This window comes from Coturnix japonica, chromosome 15 (genome assembly GCF_054131305.1).
Source record: "Coturnix japonica strain WE chromosome 15, WE-NBRP24, whole genome shotgun sequence".
NCBI classification, from domain to species: Eukaryota; Metazoa; Chordata; class Aves; order Galliformes; family Phasianidae; genus Coturnix; species Coturnix japonica.
In genome coordinates, this window is record NC_140677.1 from 499840 (window position 1) to 514919 (window position 15080).

The 15080-nt window shown below is 41.7% G+C and overlaps 1 protein-coding gene across 8 annotated transcripts; it reads right to left on the reverse strand.

The window, feature by feature from the left end:
• Positions 1-183: 183 nt before the first annotated feature.
• Positions 184-13544, reverse strand: RBSN (rabenosyn, RAB effector). 8 transcript variants are annotated; one of them, XM_085516645.1, is made up of 12 exons: positions 13420-13544; positions 12927-13177; positions 11694-11834; positions 9929-10029; positions 9285-9330; positions 9012-9173; positions 7886-8127; positions 7054-7124; positions 5190-5276; positions 4677-4779; positions 4240-4314; positions 184-3403 (listed from the first exon to the last, which is right to left on the reverse strand). In XM_085516645.1, the coding sequence occupies exons 2-12, from the start codon at positions 13087-13089 to the stop codon at positions 2267-2269; spliced, it is 2328 nt and encodes a 775-aa protein (XP_085372771.1). In that variant the 5' UTR covers positions 13090-13177; positions 13420-13544; the 3' UTR covers positions 184-2266. The 8 variants fall into 8 exon arrangements, with proteins under 8 accessions (XP_085372771.1, XP_085372769.1, XP_085372770.1 ...); XM_085516643.1 differs by having other exon boundaries at positions 12927-13223; XM_085516644.1 differs by having other exon boundaries at positions 13341-13544.
• Positions 13545-15080: the final 1536 nt, after the last annotated feature.

Here is a 15080-nt window from a genome sequence, read left to right on the forward strand (position 1 = left end):
TACCATCTCAGCGCTAGTTACTTACTAGTTCTATAGCTGTCTTCATTTTGTTGTGCCTTGGGAGCCTCACAGCAGCCCAAATACCAGCACATGGTCTTCGCATTGGAGAGAACTTCAGTATCAGAGGCTGATGTACCGCAGTTAATGCTGTCAGCGATCGTGATGCTACTTGTACAAGTACAGTCACATGTACAGAAGGATTTTATTAATTAGGCTGAATGTACAAGTAGTGCAGGATGGTTACAACAAGGAAAACAAGCTTTTTAAATGCAAGTGCTGAAGCCACTGAAATATTCTTTTCATCTCAATACCACGAAGAGCTTTGGGTTATAATGCAAGAAGCACTCCTCTTGAGCAGCCATAGTCTGCCTTGAAAAACTGACTTGGACTATTCACTTTGAAGTGAGCAATTCTTGGGATAAATTTCATCTCAGTCATTTCTGCTGCCTTTGTACACCTGGTGCCACAGCACAGAACTATGTTTAGTTTACGGCCTTTCAGAACTCTGCTGCAGATGCTCGGCCCACTTCACAGTAACGCCTGGAGATACAGCCAACATTAACAACATGCACTGGTATAAAAAACTGAAGTCCTTGAGAAAACCCATTCTGTGCACCTTTCAACTTCAAACTGCAGTGAGAAGTACAGCTGTCCTGAAGCTGCTGTACTGAGTTATTCTGATCAGTTATTAGTCTTACTGCGGGTACATCTGTTGGTTTTGTTTGCCTTAAACAGAAGTACAGTCCTTCAGTGTATTTAAAAGAAATCTACAGCTCCTGCTGCTTAGGTAGCGTGATAATTTGTGTTTCTGAAATACTAAGTAGTGCCCCAGTTACAGCTACGCTATTCATGTGTTATTGGATACATAGTTAAGAGATGTCCCACTCCACAAAACTCTACTTCTCAGTAAGCCCACTACTATTAGAGCAAGAGAGTATGATCTGCCCAATATCCTCCTTTTCAGCTTTAATTAGATACACCTTTCTAACTAACTTCTCCCAACCACCGTTTCAAACACTTATGTCTAAAGATGGACCTCTGCCTCTCAAAGGGAGGGAATGTGGGGAAAGCAGCAAAACACACTAACTTAACACTGAACAATCCTAACTTTTATAGTACCAATCTCCAGAAGCCCTCCTGCACCACAGGAGATGGCCTTTACCCAGTCACTGCCATGGGTGGAGGCCCAAACCAAGACTCCCATCTGGACCTGCTTACTGAAGACTCGCATGCCTGGTTCTTTTAACTTCTGATGAGAATCAAATATAAAATAGGAACTTACATTTGGCACAATCACAGCCCAGCTCTCACAGAATTCCAGTTCAGTGGCACTTCAGCTCTCCAGGATTTCTGTTCTTAAAGTGCTACAATAAGGATTCAAGTCTCAGGTAAACAAATATGATCATTCTTCAACCCAGAGAGTATAAAGGAAAGTGCACATTCCAGAATATAATCAGGAATTTCAAGGTCACCCTTAATACTAGCCTGATGTTCTGGAAATGAGCATCTACATATTCATTCCTACACACGTAGCTTTGAAGCCAACGTGGCTCTCTATTACACTGCAATTTGTGCCTAGAGGGACTGGGAAACTAAAAGTAACAAGGTGGCACCTCAGTTAGAAATTGTTATAAGCACACTTTAAATGCTACTCATATTAAAATCAGTGAAGTCTCTACTAGTTTTTAAATCCATTTCATGTACTATTGCACAAAACTGACCTATGGCCTGTATATCCTGCATCTCAAAGAATCATAGCAGCCTTTCAACAGCACTTCCTTGTAACTCTCTTAGGACAGTCAGACTGGCCTGTACCTGACACTGTGCCATTAGCAGAAGATGCAGAAATTTTAGAAACACTTTTGTCTTTTCGGTCAAAGCTCCATTTGAAAAGCCAGTAGCTCAGCTGCTGTAACAACACAGTGCAAACAAGGAGGAAAGATGACAAACCAACCATAAAACAAAGTGACAGTTCCCTATTACTGCTTAAGCCTTTTGACCAAATTAAACACACAGTAAGACGAATTAGCATTAAGATGGTTGTAACAACTTATGATAAGTTTTTTTAGTATAAGTGTTCAAGACTAGCAGCGTTCCTCTTCTTTCTTCAAGGCTGAGTAGTGTTGGGAATATATAAATGAAAGCATATAAAATATAACATTCTCCCACTTCCTTCTTGTAATCTGTACTGCTGTTTATAACTGCTCCATCTTCCCATCTCTTAGCAGCGGACTTGAGGTAACTCTTACAAGGTGTGATTGCTGCTTCAACAGTTGGATTTCTCCTTTTGTTTTGCTAAAGTGTACTTCAGTTCCTTTAAGTTCTCCGTCAGTAGTTCCACCTCATCCATTCGTCCGCTATGCTTGGCATCAAATATGTAGGCTTTGATATTATCTATCTGTTGGAGAAGCAGTTCCTCGTCTATAGCCTCCTCTCTTAAGATCTCAGTTACATCTTCCACCTCAAAGGGATTGGTAGAAGATCCTTCTTCAAATGGATTTCCAGAATTCCAATTGTTCCCAGACTTCTGAAATGGATTTTCATCCTCTTCAAAGGGATTTGAAGTACTGACAGATGCTCCACTGGTCTGTTCACCTTCCTCCCCATTTTCAAATGGGTTATATTCTTTTCTGTCACTTTGCAGAGCTGTGTTAGAGAAAGAAACCGGTTGAGACACATCTTCAGCAAATGGGTTAGTGGGATCTTCCTCTGAGAGAGGGGTATCTGCTTCATCTTCAAAGGGGTTTAGACAGGTTGCCTGATTTTGGTCTTTGCCACACTGTGGAGTATTCTGGTGTCTAACTGGGACGATTACGTACTCTTTGGCTGGAATCTGCTGAACAGCAGTAGTTTCAGAACTTCGGTTCCCTTTCACTTGAGTAATATCTAAATCCAATCTATGTGCTAACAAGTTCTGATTCTCTTTTGCAGCTTCATACTGATGCTGCTTGCCTTCTCTGAAATCTAAGGAGCCTGTCATTGAATGCTGAGACATGGATTTGTGGTGTTCTCTTTCCCACTCTTTTTCACAAAGGAACTGAAGTTCTTCCCTCTGCTTCTCTTCCTCTTCTGCCTGTTTTTTAGAAAGCTCAATGGCTTTCAGAGTTTGCTGTTGATCATATTCATCCTGAAGTTGCCTCAGGTTTTCTTGCAACATACGGACCTCATCCAGCCTATTAGCTGCCTTTGCTTGCTCAATGAAGGATGTGATGTTGTCAATCTGCTGAAGAAGTGGGTCTGCCACCTCACTCTGTCGAGATATGCTCGATGTAGGCAGCCAGCCTTCAGATTTCCTGACTGCTCCTTTTTTAAGGAGAGTTGCATCACCATTAACTGCACCTGCAGATCTGCATGTCAAGTCTTTCTGCTTCTCCTCTTGTTTTCTGTGTGTTTCAAGAGCTGCCTAAAACAAAAATATATGGAGAACGTGAGCTTGAAAAATTCCATTTTTAACTTTTGTATTCACAGAAAATAGTTGTCTACCTTAGATACTGCTGTCACAAACATCAACTCAGTCTTTAGTTTCTCTGAAAAAACTGTTCATTTTTGTAATACTACCTATTATTTATGAAGACACTTAATGAAATCTATTCACGTCTGCCTGTACAAACTTGAGAGCAAAAGATACCTAAATCCAGCTGTCCAAAGAGATGGCTCAAGCAGATTGGGCAGCAACCATATTACATCCACCTACAGCAGATATTTCTATAACAGGGCATCAGAGTAAATATCAATTATATTATTAGCCTTTGGAATGCAATTATTTATATTTCTTAATTTCTACTTCAACATGAAGCTGGTTTATTTCTGTGTTGGTGATGTCCCGCCTCCCAAGAAAACCCTCTCCTGAAGCTGCATCCATGTCTCCATTTATTTTATCTTTTTTTAAACCACCTGGAGAAGTCTTCAAATTCTACTTGTACAAATGACTTAGTTTAACAGGCACAGAAGCACCCACAAACAAGCCACTGCTGCTTTCTGGATGCATCCAGCTTTCAGTACACATCTCTCTGTTCTGGGAAGAACTACAATGAGTGTTACACAAGTCCCTGAACACAGGCATGGGATGATCTGCAGCGAAAATGAAAAAAGAATCAAGAACTCCAGTCTTAAGGACAGCTGTTCATACACAGGTAGCTACTAACACATCCAGATGAACTATGAATAGTAAATAATTGTGTGTCTGTTTAAGTCCCTGAAGCAGGCCCTCATGCAAATACAGACCTGAACCAGTCTTACCATATGCAGTCTTCTCTTCTTCAGTTCTTCATACTGACTTTTGGTTGGCAGGGACATGAGGCCAAACAGTTTTTCCTGCCAAATATTGAAATAATTACAGTGAATGCTTGCAGGCATTCAGACAAGTTTTCAAGTACTCAAAGGAAACAACAACAAATGCTCCACAGACAAATAGCAGGTATTCCTCCACTGCAGACACTGCTCCACATTGGAACACATCATGGCTGCTGTAACTATACTGCCGGGTAGGGTGGGCCTCTGCCACAGACAAAGCCAAGACTTACAGATGCTGCTCTGACTGTGCTATCCACATTCAGTGACTTCAGAACATCTATAGATGTAAACGTTCTGTCAAAAGAAGTTTTAAGCCAGACATATGGGCAACAAAGAACAGAACACCACAGAAAATTTAGCTCATAATTATATGCTCTATTTACCTGAACAAAAAGAGTAGCTGAGTATCTTATCATTCTCTGAAGCTGCAGTGTTTTAGGATGAGGCTGGGGCTCTTCGTTCAAGCCTAGACTCACAATCTTCTTACTGAATAAAAGTAAACATAAGCTCATCCATTCAACCACAGGGGCCAAGGAAAATACAACAGGAAGAGAAGAAGACAATACGAAATGAACGTTCTCATGTGTTCTTTTAGGTAAGCCACTCTAAATATTACAAGCAGTAATGCTTCATTAAAAAAAAAACAAAAAAACCTATGCCTCTACTTGTTTCCTCTGTGCATGGTTAGAAAAGGAAATAGAGATTGATGGTGCACAGGAACAGCATCTATTTTTCAACGTTCTCTTTACAATGGAGTAGGCAAGTTGACTGTGTGAATAAACATAGGCCCCAACAGTTGTGGATAAGGTTGAGTTAGTACAAGCTGTAATGGAAGAAGGGAAAAACATAATGCAGTTTATGCATATAGCAAGAGAGAGCACACACACTTCCTTTACCTGAGGGCATCTATAAATTCGTACGCTTTTTGAATCTCCACCCTCAAGTCATTAGCACGTTCAAGACTGTAGGTTGTCTCCCCAGCACTACAAAATAAAGACAACTTTATCGTAAGTCATACTTCCAGTGAATGATACATACAGCACTAAAAGCTATCCCAAGAAGATGTCAACAAATGTAAGGATAAATCATCTATTAGAATGCTTTTATTTCAAGATCACTGTATACAGAAACCATTTCTTGCTGACAGAAGTGGAAAATATCAACCTGTAAACATGAATATTTACAATTACAGGAAAAATTAATTTTAGTATAAGAAGAATCCCACTATCAGTAATACTTAAAATATACACAACCAATGCATCTATTCTGCATTTTTTCCAGAAAACTCCTCACTGATCAAATAAGCAACTATGCCATTAAAACAAGTTGTGTACTTATGTCTGTCGTAAAGCAGAAGTCTACAAGCCCATGTGGGCATAATGTTTAAGATTCTAGCAACTAAGTCCATGTGGAGACACGATGACTAGATTCGCATATTTATTGAAGAAAACAAATTAGTATTTTATATGGAAGCTTCTTCACCATTTTTAAGCTTGCCCTTCCTCTTGTACCTGAAATACACAAAAGCATCTCCAAAGCTACAGAACCTGTAAGATCCTCTATAGGCCTGCCCAGTCACCAATCACATGTTAGTATTTGATTACGTGCCTCTATAAGAATCAAAACAGTGACACAGTTATGCAGTTAGACTAAGTGAAATCTGAATAAAGGAAGGAACCTCTCTATTATCTCAAGAGAAAAATTCAGGAAGTAGGGAAAATAAAACCACTTGCATTTTTTTGTAAGGCTGCAAAGAAATGCTGTTACAGTTCACAAGGAGATCAAACACTGCAAGATGGGGAGGAATGAAAGTGAGTCAGCACAGCAACCACCAATATATACATTTGTACTTACTCTGAAGTTTTCAAGATATTATGAAAAACGTATTTAAAGTAGTAAAAATTCAAATAAAAACTCACAGTAGCCTAATTGACATCTCCCTTGGGGCAATTCCTTCAGATCTGTGTGCTGTACAGCCTCCTTCTTTGCCTTTGGGAATTCCTCAAAATTTATTGATTTCAGCAGTACCGCAAATGCCAGATGTAACTATTTTTTTCAATAGCCAAGTAACGTACTGCTGTTCCTTCCAGCCTTCACTACTCCACAGCGTTTCATATACTGAACACACAGTGCAGGCCTAGATCCCATTTACCCCATATGACAAGTCTTTCAGCAGGTCATTGCAACATCTACATTAAGGCTTATATATAATTACATTAAGTAATACAGGTCTGTAATATAAAATTCTGAGCACACAAATCAAAAGCTGCTTACAACTGGTAAAACTAAAATTTCTTTAATTCTAAAAATAAAAGTATAATCCTAGAACTTTTTAAAAACAGATTTTGGCAAGAAATATTAATTCAGGCATCCAATTCATGCACCAAAATGTTGTGGTTAATACTAAATCATAAGGTAAGTTATCCCAGGGATGACACTCATCAGATTTAAGACTTGTAATCTAGTTTGTGAATTAACTTGAGCTTTTTGGATGTGGTGTTGAGGAATATGATTTAGCCAGGAAGTATTGGTAATGGTTGAATAGATGATCTTCTAGGTCTTTTCCAACCTTGATAATTCTGTAATTCTGTGAGCTCTGGATAGTTATTTATCTAGATTAAAATAAAGAAAAGCCTAACACTTTTTCCATGACCCACCAACACCCATAGCCTTACCGCACCAATTCTTTACCTACTTTGCAGACTTACAGGGGAAGAAATATACATACATTCATGAACAAAATCAGTAAGTGAAACTTACTTCAGAGATTCTGCCATTCTTACATATTCAGGTGCCTTCTGGTCAACCTTCTCCATGCAGAGTCGGAGTTTCTTAATTAACAATGCACATAAAAGCAGAACTTGTATTAGAACATTAGTAGAAGCACCTACTGACATAAACCTTTCAATGTGACTGTGCACATTCAAAGCTAATAGCTATGAAAGCCATCGAACTGCTCAGGATCACAAGGTCCCCCAGCTGTCCTGAGAACACAGATCAACAACAGAGAAAGAATCTCTACACCCCTGCAAGGTAAACTTTGAGTTCAGAAACTATTTCGATGGGCAACTTCTAGTCATACTCTCTTCACAGAAAAGCATCAACAGAAATCCCCATTATTATTAAAGTTGGGGCTGGGAGAGGGAATTCCTTATCAGGAAGATACCCAACGAATATCAGTACATGCTATTAAAGCATATTTGAACAAAGAATTCTGGCCACACACTGTTGTTCAATTTAGATGGCTGCCACCAGTGAGGGAACAAACAGTTCTTACAACTTAGTTCTATAGTTCTAGCAGAGCCCACCATTAGCACAAGCACATCACTGGTTTAAAAAGAACTGTTCTGACAAATCCCAGCTGACATTACGCACAATTTTTAAGGGACATTTCAAAATCACTAGTTCCAGATGAGAACAAAACTGTACATTAAAATAAGGTCTTAAGCTACCATGGGATGTAAATAACATAAGGCCTCTGAATGTTTACTTTCAGATTCATCTTTGTATTTATCTTTCGTATTTATCTTTTTATTAGAATATTAAGCCATAAAGAACTTGGACATGAGAACAAGCAAGGAAGTTGATTTACCTCATAGAGTTTCACAATCTCTGGAGTGTATTCCTTCTCATCAATCTGTTGTTCTCTTTTCAGCAGAGTATCTTTGCAGTGCTGACAACAACGGATTTGGTCATCATCCTTCTCGTCCAGAACTGAGCTCACACTGCTTATGCTGCTAATGCTGCCTCGTCGAGAGCCATGTACGCTATTGGGTGAGGCGTTGGGGCTAGTATGAGAACTCAAGTCCTCTTTACTGGCACTGGTGAGTTTGCCTAAAAATTATGCATGGGTAATTTTACAGTGTGTCAGAAGCCAACAGATTTCACCAACACAAATCATGCGTTTTAACAAAAGCCAGCATTACCCAAAATACTAAAAGAACAGCTTGAAACAGTCTGCTGAAAGACATGCAAGGAACACGTAACAGCCAAAACTACAAATCCAAAGTTGGGTCTTCACTGCAAGATCCTGCTTCGCTCTAAAAGCAGCGAGAACACACTACTGGGAACCACTTACTTTGTTTATGCTTAGCAGCATTCTCACATTGGATCTTGCGGTTACAAAAAAGCACATGGAAAAGTGTATATGTTAATACTGTCCTTAATTTGTGCTGGATCTCTCTGCAGAACTCAGTTAACATCATTTATTTCCACAGAAAAATAGTCTCCTCTCCAGCACACTAGATAAGGAAAGTAAAGCTGGAAGGGCTTCTTAAAGGCTTGTGGATTCAGTCTTGGTTGCAGCATTCAGACAGCCATGGACAAGGATCAACATTTAAAACCAGTACAGATATTTCAATGATCTTGGCAGTTATGACTCCACAAAATAATACTTTCATACTTACAATACTCAGGATTTTGGAATACACTACTTATAGTATTAGACTGTACTAGTATACTTCAGCGTTTTGTTGAAGATAATCTAAAATTTCTGAAGCTAAAGAAGGAACACAGATAAAGAAGAGAGAAAGCATTCTTATTCTGTTTTACATACAAGTGCCTGCATGGAACTGATCAACACATTCAATCAGTTTTCCATTTCCATTTGTACAGGCAGAATATATTAAGCTTGTTTTCTTGCTGCAAAAAACCAGGATGCATTCAGCACTCTGAGTGAGATAATGACAGGAAGAATTAACACCACCCACCACACTTACTTGCCAAGGGAAGACTGATAAGTTCCATGCACTTCTTGCACATAATAGAGCCACAAAGCCGGCAGTGGTGACGCCTGTTTCGCATGCTGAACTTATTGCCACAGTCTGGGCAGAATGGAACGTCCTGGTCATTGACCCAAGGCACAACAGACTTCTCTATAGCTATGATCAGGTGGAAGAGGAGGCAATACACACAGTATAAGAGATTAGTTCAATTTATTCCTTTGCTGGTAAACTACAGAGGCATATAGTCTAAGGTAAGCTCTTACCAACCTCGTATTTTGGCTGACTCGGTGTTGGCTCTGTCAAAGGATGTCAGCTAGTAGAAGATAAACAACACATTCAAAAAACAAAAACACGACCCCACAACTTTTCCTCCTTACTGAAGAAGGAAGACAAACAACCCACAACACCCTCCCATGCCCAACATGTTAAAAAAAAAAAAAAAGCATGCCATTTTAAAAAGATAAATAGGAAGATGTTTGAATCTGGCAATAAGATTCAGACAAGTAGCGCTAAACAATTACTGCCAAAATTACAAAAGTCAGAATATTTTGACATAGTTCTTGTATCATTCAATATTATTGTGTCTGACTGAAAATGTAAGTTGGCTATCAGTGGGGGATTTTACAGAACAAATAGGAGTAATCCTAGGAAGTAAAATATGAAGAAAGCACACAGAGCACGTGATGTAGCATCTTGTGCTTGAAAATACTGTACAGAAACAGAAACCATACCCACAGTGCAGAGCACGACCAAACACACTACACAAGGATAAAAAAGGGAGGACAGTAACATGTGAAGGCTACCATTTACCAATTGCATTACTACATAAGTGGGCATCCTTTGCAATAAAATAGTATTGGATATTTAAGAAACATTTAAATGGCTGGAATACTAAGTAGTAGCAAAATTACCTTTTCTAACCTGATTAACAATTTATTGACTTCAACTACATAGTGATCAATCCTGGCTGCTCGGTATTTCTTGAAACTGGAAAGATGGCTTCTCATAGCACCTTAGGGGGAGAGGAGAACTCAGAGTCACCTGGGTGTTCTACATGAGTTTAAACGCCTTTCAAAAGGCAGCTCTCCTTTTTTTTCATCAATTATTTTTCAAGTCCAAATAAAATTTTAAAGACACATTAGAATTCCAAGTCTTCGTGGTACTGGCCTGAATGAAGCGTGCAGGCTATAGCCTCCAAGCTAGCAATAAGCAGTGCTTTATTTCTACTAAAGGAAAGCAAAGAAGACATTAAAGAAAACATTTGCAACAGATTTTTTTTCATATTTATCTCTCAGTTACATTCCATGTTACCAGCCTGTATGGTAGTCAAGACCTGCTCCTGTTATTTCCTTACTACATCTAGAACAAACGCAAGATGCAAGTCCCATGATTATCTGAGGTTTATGCAATAACAGCTTCTTCCAGATTGCCATCATCCTTCTCACATCCAGGGGTCTGAACCAAGTCCTTGATCACAGCGCAGATTTACAGAAACCTCATAAACAAGTATACGAAAGAACACAGCATCTACTTAAATATATAATTCATTCTCAATAAATCTGGGTAATAGATTTTCATCTTTTTCATTAGCCAGATATTTAAAAAAAAAAAAAAAAAAAAAATCAGAGTTACAGTCATAATACAAAAATTATTCATTTTCTGATTAGTAGAACATAAAAGCAGATGTTGCTCTTTGACAGTAACTGTACAAAGTCACTTCCTCATTCTAATGAAATACACAGAAAACCCTCTGTAGCCAAATTCATAGGAATGGGAAAGCCCCTCTAGGTCAGTAGATTCAACTTCTGCAGTGACAATCTCTTCATTACAGAAACCCCCAGCAAATCATGTAAAAATCTGTAAGATTCAGCTTCTCCACTCTGGTTTAAAAAAAAAAAAAAGACAGTTATCTCCAAAGCTTGGATTCTGCCATCCCAAAGGACTCAATTCCTCATCTGTCAGCAGCACAGGAAAACATACAGGACCCACCAGAGACAGTGCTGCCTCCTCCCCCTGAAAATAACCATAGGCAACTTCCAGTAACAGTATTTGTAAGTACAGGCTTAGTCAACATATTTGTTAACATCTGCAACGCCTGAACCTGCAGCCAGAGTTTGGCTGCTTATTTTTTGAAGTGAAACTACTTAATGACAGATTACCTATACCTGAAATCCAAGAAATAGCTGGAAGAGAGTTCAAACTAAGGGACAACTGTTAGTTTAAATGTCTGGCAAAACATCTACTTAAGAGTAACCAAAAAGCCATAGATTTAATATGGCTGTAGCAATATTAAATAGTAGTAGTGGATTATCATCTGTTTTGTAAAAAGCCATATGACAGTAGTTGCAGAACCCTTAGTAAAGCTAGATGCACAGAGCTAAATATGTACCAAAGAGAACTCAATAGCTCAGACACAATGAAATGACAACTATCCAGCTTTTGAGGCTAGTTTACATCCTGGCTCTATAGATCTTCCCTCCCCACCCCTGATCTTCACTTTCTCACTTTTGTCCTATACAATGCGTGCAGGCTGCAGAGAAACAGTATGGAAGTCACAACTCAATGCTACAATAAGTCACATACAGTACAGACAATTCCACAGTTTCAGCAATTAAACTTAAACCCAAATAAAATTAAAAGTTATCTCTACCATGCATCACTTTCAAGCTCACCTACCTACTTCCTGGGGCTCCCACATGTACGGATCTATGCCACCATAGCTGAATGACTCGTATCGTTCCTGAGATCCAGAATCAGTTCTGTCATCTTCTCGTTTCAGTAATTTCTTCTTTGCTCTCTTGGCCTTCTGGACAAGACCTGAAAAAAGATAAACCCACATATAAAAGAGCAGTTTGCCTCTCAGTATTTACCATGTTAAACGAGTACAGTATGCTCCTTATCATTCAGAACAAATCTTTTGCCTTCACAACAAGTCAATATGCTCTGTTTAGAACCAACATATTGTACAGAGTCTCCAAAAGCAGGAAATGCTTTTTTGTTATCTGTTATAGTGCTACAGTCCTAATGATAAACAGGTAGTTTTAGACACTCCATTCAGGGACATCACTATGAAAGAGTGAACTGTATTAAACTGTGGGACCCTATTTCATAGAACACTGGGACATTATATATGCACTCTCTTAATTCCTAATGATTTTCTTTGGATTCAAGGATGTTCAATTCTTCATACTTTTGCAAAGAAGTACAAGCTAAGAGCGTCATTGCACCTGTGCACCTCAGTAACTTCAAAAGAATTTAAAGATCACCACATTATCTTATTCAAAAGCTAGTGAGAGGAGGGCAGTTTCCTGGAAAACTTTAAACTCCAGCATTTTTATGGTAACAGAAGTTAAGGATGCCACTTCCCCCCCACCCCCCAATATATTCTAGAATTAATTCCCTTATACACCTGCTGAAAATTGTGAGTTGCAAGTGTAATGCTATAATGAGATGGGAAGAACAGCAACAGTAGCACAGGAGCAAAGACCCGGGCTGGTACATGGCAGGAAGCTGAGGTTCCCTCATTCTGTAAGGCCTCTGACTAACGTCTGGGAACTTATATGCATTACAGAATGAACCGGAGCACTCTCGTGTTAAAAACACAGCCAGAAAACAAACAAAAGCCAGTAACGACCCGCAGCACAAAGCACCGCACCCAAACAGCACAGAGGCCTACAGAGGCCTACACAACGCCCACTTACAGGCGACGCATCCCTCGCGTCAGGAAATAAGCAACACACTTTGCCTGGGCCTACGTCCTGCACACAGAAACGGGGCCCCACGCCTCACTTGTAGCGTATTTCTGTCAGCGTTCCAGTACTGACAGACACCCAGAGCTCTGGCAGCTTCTCTTATATGGGATTTAACACAACAGATGGGAGAACACCGAGAAACCGCCGCGGCCCTTACTTCGGAGCTGGCCTCTGACGTCTCTGTCTTCGCCCGAGTGCTCCTCCTCGTAGTGCGCCCGCAGCTGCTGGAACGCCTGCAGGTCCTTCAGGCACAGCGGGCATAGGAATCCCTCCCGCATCTCCGCCGCGTCCCCGAACGGCGGCGCGCAGCCGGCTGCCATGGCGCTGCGGGCTCAGAGCTGCGGCATCGCCCGCGCCATCCTGAAAGACATCGGGACGGCCTCTCCTCCAGGCGGCCCGCCTCTGCGCCTGCCAAGGCCAAGGAGCCCACTCGAGGGCCGTACCCACACCCTCGCTGTACAGGAAAGAGGCGAGAAGTGGCGGAGGGCGGGTGAGACGACCCCCGGACTCAGGAGGAGCCCGGGAACCGGACCAGGCCCAGCGCCGCGCGGAGGATGGGGCGGGGCTTCACCTCACGCTGAGGGGCGCCCGGCCCGGCCCGGCTTCGCCGCTATCCCCGAGACGCGGCCCCGCGCTCCCCGTCCCGTCACCTCGGCTCGGTCCCAGGCAGGAGCTGCGCGGCCGCGTCTCTGCCGTGTCTGTGCCGTTCGCACCCGCTCGGTGAATCCCGAGAGCCCCGAAGCAGCAGAGCCAGGCGGTGGGCGGGGCCAGAGCCGAGGTACCGAAGGGCGGGAGGGACGGGCACGAGACGGGCTCCGCGGGGAGGCGGGACTCGGGGCTCGGGGCCCGGCCCAGTGGAGCTCCGGCTGCGGCGGGCGGTGCTATGGACGCAGCCCGTGAGGCGGGCGCCCGCGGAGCTGATTTCCGGCGGGATGGGCGAGCGGGATGAGCGGCGCTGAAATGTATTCCGAGGCCGCGAGGACGAAGAGGGTTCGGCTGTCGAAGAAGTTGGAAAAGTTCTTTAAGATCACTGGGTCTGACCCGCACCCACCGCGCCCACCGACCGCATCCCTCAGGGCCGCATCTCCGCGCTTCTGGAGCGCCCGCGCGGCGGTGCCCTCATCTCTCCCTGGGCAGCCCATGCCGGCACCTGAGCGCTCTTCGGACGGCGTATCTCTGCTGATACCAGCCCGACTCTCCTCTGGTGCCATTGCAGGCTGTTACACGGTCACTTTCAGCATCTTGTCGCATCGCCATTGAATCTGACCCATTTTATATTTGTAATTCCACCATCCTGCCAAACCGTAATGGGAAATCAACGTCAAAATTGAACTGATTTCACCGTAGGAGTAGTTGAATACTATAAACAGCCACACTCTTTGAATTTTTATATATGCAGTTTCCTGTTGGGAGCCGTCATGCTCTCAAAACAGCTGTAGAAATAATGTAGAAGCATGATCACAACCAGGTTCCCATCGAGCATGCAAACTTTTTTTTTTTTTTTTTTTATGCGGACTTAATTTATCTTTATTTTAAAATCTCAGAATCTTATCTTGCTGTGGAAGCTGCACTGGTCAGGTACTCCACTGGTCAGGTACTCCTCTAGAAGTGTATTCTTTCTTTCTTTCTAGAAGGCCTGATATATTGATTATTTATGTTTGTTTGTTTGTTTGTTTTTCATGACGGGGCTTTATTAACCCCATGGGCTGAAAAGTTTTAAAATATTCTTAAATGTTTTCAGTTGCACTTTAAAACTTGAAAAATCCTCACCCTACAGGCACTAGAAATAAAATCATCAATGTATGTAAAGAAGGAAGGTACTTAAAAGAGAGAAATAAGGAGAACTGATTGGCTGGCTTTTCATACTGCTGTTATGTAAGAAATACATTTCTGGACTCTCCCAGACTTGTCTGGAAGGATTTTAAGCGCAGATGGAACAGACCTGCCAGGATGTGCTCAATAGTCTGGATCTGAAAAATCCTTTTCCCGTAAGCATCTCGCAAAGCTCCTAGGTTTTCTCATTCTCATTGCATAGTGTGTGGAATTAAGTTAGTACAATGCTTGAGGACAATGAACCTCGAGCAACTCAGGGCGCTGTTTTTCCTTGTGTTCCTCTCTTTGGAGAAAGGGAGCAGGAACCAACCTGAAGCTTCGTGCATCCCAGGGCTCACTTGCTGTGGCATGATCTCTCTGGGTTTTATGCAGCTGAACTGTTTCCTAGAGAAATGTCTTACTAGAGAAACTGGCAGCCTTTGGCTTGGTAAAGAGCTGGGTGGAGGGCTGGGCCCAAAGTTATGGAGTTAAATGGAGT

What these genes read in the sequence shown, in the direction of transcription:
- RBSN (XM_085516645.1), bottom strand. Translation starts at nt 13,089, where the DNA reads ATGGCAGCCGGCTGCGCGCCGCCGTTCGGGGACGCGGCGGAGATGCGG. An exon ending in GAATTTATAGATGCCCTCAG is followed by an intron (nt 4,780 to 5,189) that starts GTAAAGGAAGTG and finishes ACTTTTATTCAG; the next exon opens with TAAGAAGATTGTGAGTCTAG. An exon ending in CAGCTACTCTTTTTGTTCAG is followed by an intron (nt 4,315 to 4,676) that starts GTAAATAGAGCA and finishes AATATTTGGCAG; the next exon opens with GAAAAACTGTTTGGCCTCAT.